Below are 8694 nucleotides of genomic sequence, written 5' to 3'. Positions count from 1 at the left end.
CGTTACTAAGCTCTAATGATTTTACATGGAGTACTCATAATTCTAATTCCGTCAAGTATGTCTGGCCCCACGGTTATACACATACAGCTTATAACGCCATTCTGATTAAATCTACTGCACTTTATGATCATGCTACAGACCAGTTATCAAGTGCAATTGGAGCCATGACGAACTGCAAGCTTACTCAAGGTAGCTGCACACTGTCGACAAATACCTTTGTGTGGCAGGTTTCGAGGATAAAAGCCAAGTGTCCTTACAAACGTGTAGGTCAAAAGCACGAAGAACTTTTAATGCATTATAACAAGAACCACAAGCTCATTCGTCTGGAGATAAAATCTCTAGGCATTAGCATTCATCAACGAAGTCGCTGTCCAAATCCCGTACAGAAGTGCTATGGGTCAGACACCATTTGTACACCAGGGGGTTTGATTTTAAGACCCTACAGCTGCAATGGTTTTGATGGCATAAAATTGGGCAAAATAGCAGCGGAAAATGATATACCTTTTCCTTCCTTTTCTTTCCATACCGCTGAAACATATTTTTTGAATGAAGTCAATGACATAACAAGCGATTCATTTCACTTTTTGACGTCTGATATCCATTTTCTTGAATGTCAAATACAAGAGTATCTGACAAATATGTATTTTTTAGTGGGACGATTGTTTCCAAGTGAAGTCCTAACACAACTTTTGGGTCGTCCTGCCACTGGCGTGGCATTAGGCGATTTACTGATTGAGGTAGCATGCCAAAATATCTCAGCTACTCTACTGCATAATTTGAAACATGGGGAGTTTTTTGCCTCTCGACCTCTCGTAGAATTTAGTGACAATAATGGGACGAAATATATTGGCCAGGTTGGCACGAATGATGTTGTTTATAAGGGAGTTAAGTATGTAGAGAAATATACTCCTGGCAAAATCATGACTTTTCTTATTAATGATGCTTATTATGTGTTTGATAATTATACACTCTCTATGCGCCATGAGAACGTCCAGAAACTTTTACCTGCTCTAATTACTGTACAAGCACCCTACTCTGAAATAGATTTTTCTAACTTTGTTCATTTGTTTCCTAGCAGTGGTAACGACTTTGACGACTTATCAGGTATTTTACAAGCTGTCAGTCGCGCACGTTTGATGCATGACCAATTATACCATTTTATTGGAAGTAGAACAAATCCAGAAAATACAGCAGATATATTATATGTACAGAAAAATATTGATAACACCTTAACTAATGTGTTTTTACAGATGATTTCTAGCATAACATCGCCGATACTTAGTGGCTTTTGTTTTATTCTGTTGATTTTGAGCTATATTTGGAGCATAGTTTTCACTTTCTGGTTTTTCAAGTTAACCTTGCCTATGTTGGTTTCCGTTATTCGTCATAAAATATATGCTTATCGTAATCATTCTGTCATAGTTCATGCTAGCCGATCTGACTTAAACAATGATAATCAAAAGGTCTCTGAAGATAGTGACTCAGCAAAAAGTGACGCTCATTAACAATTAACCTCTGACCTTTCATAAATATCATCATTGGTTTGAATTGTGCACTAACCTTGCACAATGACTTAAAAGCATACATGTGAACGCCTTATTACTAATGTATAACCAATATGAACTGTATTATACTTGTGCTTTAACATTTGTTGTGATTTGCTTTGTGTTAACCGCATTATATGGATTTTGTTGTTATTACTTTGTGTTAATTATGGCTTATCGGGACTTTATTTCTATTTTGTTTCGAAATTGCTTTAAAATTTCATTTTAAAACAATTTCTAGGGGGGGGTTATGTGATAATATTGTGATTATAACCAAAACTAATATACAGATTATGGGAAACTTACAATTCTAGTATATGTGCGTCGTTCTAGCAAAGTGTAACACGACTCGCAATCACTTCCTGTACCATTGTTGTGACGTAATATTTTCGCCTTTTTCGTATGCGTTCAGTTTGTCGAAAATAAGTTTTGTTAGCGTATGCAGTTCGAAGTAACAAGTCTGGGTATAATCAGCAATCAACAATTTAATGCAGTTGAATATAGCTAAGCCAAAATGCTATTACATTGACTGTTGAATGAAGTGCTGTTGATGTGCCAATGTTCTGTCAATTTGTAATCGTACAACGAAGAATCAATATAACCAGTTTATACAATCAACAATTTGTGCAAACTATTGAACAGTACAATTTAAGACAAGCTCAGTGTCAGGTCGGACAACTCTGCCTGTTGGCTTTACAGGACAATCAGCTTTTAGCTGAACAAACGAGTCTAGGATTGATTAAGCAAACAACGGCCTTGAGACTCATTATATCGAGGACAATAAACATTCAGACAATCAAAGATTGTATTGGAGTGACTGGTAAAGTCAAGTTCAACAACAATAACCAATCATTCCATTACAAGATATTGAAAAAGACTCCGATGATGAAGTGAACATATCTCATACTGACATGATTTCAGAACCACACTTTCCAAGCCAACAAGAATTAAATGATTTAGTTAGAGACATGGGACTCACTAAGTCAAATGCCGAACTTCTGACTTCAAGGTTGAAACAATGGAACTTATTAGATTCGTCATGTCGATGTTCTTTATCGAGAAAAAGGCATGAAAGATTTTCAAGGTATTTTTCTGTGGCAGGCTCTCTTTGCTTCTGTACTAATGTAAATAACCTTTTTGAAGAAATAGGAATTGCTCATGTCCCAAAGGAGTGGCGCCTATTTATAGACAGTTCTTCCCGAAGTTTGAAATGTGTCCTCCTTAATAATGGAAACCAGTATCCATCTATACCCGTTGGCCATTCTGTCCAAATGAGAGAAGATTACAAAAATGTAAAGTTTCTTCTTGAAAGTATTAACTATGTCAGATACAACTGGCAGCTTTGTGGAGATTTCAAAATGATTGGGTTCTTGAAAGGATTGCAAGGAGGTTATACAAAACATTCTTGTTTTCTTTGTTTATGGGACTCCCGAGCTGACACTGAACACTACTCTAGAAAAGATTGGCCAGAGAGAACGTTTTTCGTTCCTGGCACACAAAATGTGAAGCACAATCCTTTGGTGGATTCGGAAAAAATTTTAATGCCTCCTTTGCACATCAAGCTTGGCCTTGTCAAGCAATTTGTCAAGGCCATGAATAAAGATGGAGATGGTTTTCAGCATATTTCTGCCCTGTTTCCTTTTTTGTCAGAAGCTAAGAAGAAGGCTGGAATTTTTACTGGGCCGCAGGTTCGACGTATGCTCCAGTGTAAAGAACTTGAAAATAAAATGACTACGAGAGAAGCAGAAGCATGGAAGGCATTTCGAGAAGTAGTTAATTTTTTTCTCGGCAGTAAACGAAGCGATGACTATAAAGTTTTGGTGAACAATCTGATGGAGGAATACGAAAAATTGGGATGTCGTATGTCCTTGAAAATGCATTACCTGCACTCTCACCTTGATTTTTTTAGTCCAAATATGGGTGATGTAAGCGAAGAACATGGTGAAAGGTTTCACCAGGACATTTCTGATATGGAAAGAAGATACCAAGGAAGGTGGAGTTGCAACATGATGGGAGATTATTTGTGGTCCATAATACGAGAAGATTTCTCAGTTCATAGACGCAAATCACGCAAACAAAACCACTTTTGAAGTTTTTAGGAATGTTTGCAATATGGATCCTTGCATAATGCATTAGTAGGCTATATTATGGACAATACTTCTATGTTTTAGCGTGTTTGTGAGTCTTATACAAAATTATGCTTATTAATACTGAAAAATTTTGGGTAAAATCAGAAAAAGCGATATTTCTTGAAAATTTAGGACACTTCAGGGATAATATTCGTATTTTTGTGATTAGTTCTGAGTAGTAAAACACAATACATAAATATTTTTATGCAACTAAAAATTTCACAAAATTTTGTTACATGGTGAATTAATGAAGACAACACAGCAATGATCAAATAAAAACAAAACTAATCAGCCAAAGACTTAAACACAGTTGTTCTTCTCCACCAGGACATGGTTTGCAGATGAACTGCTCCCTTCAGTGACTGAACTTTTATCCGAGGTCCTCCCCGATTAATCGATCCTGTAAAGCGATGAAATAAAATTGATAATGACATTGTGACGTCATCAGTAATATTGAACACGAGTTACTGACGTTTCATCAAGCATTGGTTAATGACTTGAAATTTGTTACAATTTCTTGAATAGACGCAATAGACTTTGTTGATGTTTTCTCAACTAATGTTGAACACAATAATTGGATTCTCATTTAATTTGTCACATCGCTGGTAACATGTCGAAATTCGAAAGGTGCTCATAGGAACAACTTATTTTCACTCTTCATATATTCACACATTCACTGACCACAACCGACAACAAGTTACTGGTAAACATGGGGCTTCTCTTTGGACATGAAACTGACGCTGTTATCCCAAGGAAGGAGAAAAATTCATTGAACGAATAATTATATAAACTTTTGTTACTTTTAAAATATTTGATGTTGCTGTTATGTCACATGTACCACTGTCACTTAACCAGGTAGAATGAATGGGCGTGTGTATAAGCAGCACCTTATTCACGTTACGTTAACGTTTTTAAACTCTGACATGCCGTTTTCTGCACTGCCAAATTTGGAAGAGTTGGAAAACATTTGCCTTATCAATTAATATTTATTACAACTAAACCAGCATCTTCTGCACAATGAATCATACCTTTGAGAGCAATACCGCGGTTTGTTGGTATCAGACATACCTGTTAGACCGGTTGTACCGTTGAGGTTCTCTTGATTCGAAGTTTCTAAATTAAGTGATTCTTGGCCGGTTATAACTTTCCCCTCTATGTCGACATCGGCTTCTATGTCGGAAGCCACAGAGAGCTTTACATTTCCTATAGTAGCAATAAATATGACGTCACCAGCACATTCAGAAATTCAACAAAAGTTACAGATGATATTAACATGCAGTACGCACCAGAATTTGATTTGATGTCGGTGCGTGTTGTGTTCATGATGTGCACGTCAACATCACCGACTCCGCAAGATTCACAACTTATTTCACCTTCCATCGTCCCCACAACTAAACTCCCATTTTGCGTAATAAGATTTGATCTGCCGTGCAAGGTTTTAATGCTGTGGACAACATGTTTACGTTCAATATTGGTAATTTCTATAATAGCTTATGTTGCATTTACAATATATTGCCGTCTCCATCTAGTCATGTATCACACAGTAGTAAATATGTCACTACCAGTCACCGTGTACTTCCATTACAAGATGAAGAATCAAAGTCTTCTGTGTACACGTCTTGAGCCTGGATTGGGCCGTGAAAGGTTTTTAATCTCACAGCTGGACCTTGCAACTTTTCTGTCCTAATGCTTCCACATTTTGTTTCCAGTGAAATGTTCCCTTGTAGTATCTTCTCTGCAGTTATGTCACCATCGTTGACCTTCACTTCAATATTTCTGCCCTGGATTTTAATCAGTCAATTTATTATGTATATTATTTGTTGCCTCTGTAGCCGAGTGGTTCAAGCGGCCGTGTTCGACGCTACTGTTGTAATGCCCTTGGACAAGCCATTAACGATGCTTTTTCTTTTCCAGTGGACCTGGTGGACAGTTCTAAATTCGGGCAATACTATAAAAAAAACAGAAAATGTGTGACAATCATAACTTGCACGATGGCTAGCTCAGTAACGGGGATCGATAGATGAGGCATCATCGCCGAGTTTAAATCGAGCAAAGACTTTTATCAGTCCGAAGATCACGATTGTGATACCACACAGTATGTCTTATAAAATATTAAATTACAATCGCTACATATAGATAGAGTTGTTTTAAAAATAAGTTAATGTTTTATAATAATTTATAAAGATACCTTAATGCTGTATAATGTGGTTGCCCCATTTTCTACATTGAAAATGAATGAGTCGCCTTCCATATTCGAAACTTTTAGATTTCCTCGGTTTTTCAAGTTTAATTGCAGATCTACCTAAAGCAATAAGAAGAAGCTCAGACTGAACAAACGATGTAGGACTCTTCAATGAGTACACACCAGGGGTTCCCAACCTTTTTATGTTCTCGTACCACTTAGCCACCACGGATTGTCAACACGTACCACTATTTTCAAAACAACTAATTTGATCCAATATTCGCACAGCAGCATTGTATTAATAACAATGACAGCAGGGAGCAAGATCGACAAAAGTAGCTTACTGAGTGCAGAGAATTTAGTACGGAAAGAAATAAAAGTGTTGTTCGCATATTTTAGCAACTCAAAATTAAATTGTTATACTACTATACTGTATATCGCATGCAACGGAGAGCTGCTCGCGTACCACCTGAAGAGCTCCCACGTACCACTAGTGGTACGCGTACCACCGGTTGGGAACCCCTGGTATACACAGTATACAATGCTATCGATTTTACTGCTATTTAAACTGGCACAGAAAGTTTCACCTCAAAATCTCTTTTATAAGATAAAAATAAATAAATTATACCAAAAGCAACAGGTAGAAGAACGTGAACAAGTCCTGGTTTTCCGATCTTATTTGTGATATTCACTTTCCTGAGCTCGCTACTGCAGACAATTTCATAATCACCTGTCACATGTCAAACAATATTTTGCATTTATAGGTAATTTGCGTAAGTCAGATACGGCTAAGTATACTGCAAGCATTTCTAAAGATAGATTGTATAGAGTTGAACAAATGTTATCAATCTTCACATTAAGATATATAAAATCATGTCAGATATGTGAGAACTTATGATTATGTAATATTATTTTATGGTTGATGAGATTTTCAAATACAGTGCCATAATTTGGAAACATCATTTCCAATTTACTCAAAACGTCAAACAAGACGCCATGATGTGGAAAGTTGTAAACGTAATGCAGAAAACAAATGAAATTAAGTGATTGCGCAATAAATCCAAACCTACCAACTGCATCTGCGCTGCTTGCATGCAAATGAACTTCCATCTTGTCTCCTTCCACGTTTTGTACTGGAGACAGAGATTCGACTGTGATGTTGCAATTTTTTACATCAGCACTCAACTGCCAAAATGGCTGAACAGGAAGACTCCATGTTTTTATGGGAGTGGTGTGTTGTTTAGAGAAGAGTCGACTTGCACGCCAAAGCACTATACGCTGCGGGATCAGAAGTGTTGCTGTTTTTAACATTACTATGAACCCTAATCCAACCTTGCCTAATAAAAGATAAAAGCTTTGAAGAAATAACAGTATTGGTAGGTCTGTTGGTGAAAAGTGGAACCAAAAATCCTCATTAATGGACAGAGGCAATTACTAATTGACAGAATGCGGATGGAATAAGACAGACGACTTAGTAAGTGGAAAAATAAAATCAAGAATATAACAATCATTTGTAGAAAAATATTTACATAATAGGTCTACTAATTGAAAACATTCCAATATTAGCATAGCATGACAGATTCCTATCCCTGAGAGAGAAGTTAGAACTGACGGAAACAAGCAACAACAAAAAGGTGATTAAACGATGGATCGAGTAATCAGCAATTGATAGTCATAACTTTATTTGTATTACTTTACAATTCCTTCCCGATCAAGCAAAGAGTTAAGGCTTCCGTGCATAGCATCATATAATTATGATGTTCCCAAAATTCTGTGAAAACTGTGCTACTTTTCAATCTGGCTAAGTTTCAAATTTAATACTTTCGATTTAATTTTCATAAGAAACCGTCTGAAACTAATGTCACCTTTAATCATAGTCTTCATAATTATCATTTGGTTTGAATGAAAACTTCAAGACGATAAACAACAGGCGGAATATGTAACAAGTTGATCAGAATTTTCTGAAGACGACTTCTGTTGGCAAAAATGTCGAGTGCTAACGTCAATTGCTAACAAAAAAGAATGCAAAGGTTGAGATGATTGATTCACTACATAGGATGTTATTTTATTGATAAATACCGGTACTAAGCTCAGATTGTTATTATCTGTTCTTGGAATCTAGGCCTATAACGAAACTATTTAACCAGTGATCTGTTTGCTTTTTTGCGTCATAACCTAGTTGTATCAATGTTATAGAGTATAGACTGTGTTGACGGTCACGCATCAACTTTTGGAAATTTGAACTGAAATAGTTGAAAAACTTGAATTCGTTGTAATTTAGAATTTAGATGAACAGTCAAATTCTGTGGTAGTCACTCCAAACCAGCAAACTCCAAACTCCAAACCGGACGAAAGGAAGGGGAATCCCAATAATGTGGCTTCGAAAAGACGCCATTAAAATAGGAAACACAAGCTAGTTTTGTTCAAAAATGTTTATGTTTGTAAATAACTTGCAGAAGAAAATTAAAACTGTTGACTGTTGACTCCACTGTCTGCGCCATTCCTATTCTTATAGGAAAAATAACACCACCAAATTGAAAGATAAAAAAGTATCGGAAGGTAATTGAATATATGCAATCATTATATTTATACAGTACAGTATATCAAAAAGTCCAAAATACCGACTCATTAAAAGAACTGTGGTGGTAACTGGTAAGAGTTTAAAGTTCAAAAATTGAAATCTTGCAAACGACGAAAGTTTGCATCTTTTCGGAATATATACTGTTCGTTGCAACTAGGGATTTTTTAACAAATGAATGCCTTAAATGCATACCTACACCGGAATAATCTTTTGAATAAATCATGAAATGGCAGATCAGTTAAGTTAGATCATTTAGTT

General features: G+C 36.2%; 1 protein-coding gene across 1 annotated transcript; it reads right to left on the bottom strand.

Moving 5' to 3' along the window:
* Positions 1 to 3935: 3935 nt before the first annotated feature.
* Positions 3936 to 7223, bottom strand: LOC143448239 (protein FAM185A-like). Its single transcript, XM_076947872.1, has 7 exons — positions 6926 to 7223; positions 6484 to 6585; positions 5862 to 5971; positions 5243 to 5454; positions 4960 to 5117; positions 4742 to 4876; positions 3936 to 4073 (listed from the first exon to the last, which is right to left on the bottom strand). Exons 1-7 carry the CDS (start codon positions 7164 to 7166, stop codon positions 3958 to 3960), a joined length of 1074 nt encoding a protein of 357 aa, XP_076803987.1. The 5' UTR covers positions 7167 to 7223; the 3' UTR covers positions 3936 to 3957.
* Positions 7224 to 8694: the final 1471 nt, after the last annotated feature.

This window comes from Clavelina lepadiformis, chromosome 3, assembly GCF_947623445.1.
Source record: "Clavelina lepadiformis chromosome 3, kaClaLepa1.1, whole genome shotgun sequence".
Classification (NCBI taxonomy): domain Eukaryota; kingdom Metazoa; phylum Chordata; class Ascidiacea; order Aplousobranchia; family Clavelinidae; genus Clavelina; species Clavelina lepadiformis.
Note: the sequence above shows the minus strand (reverse complement) of the source record. Positions and strands in the feature narration are given on the sequence as shown.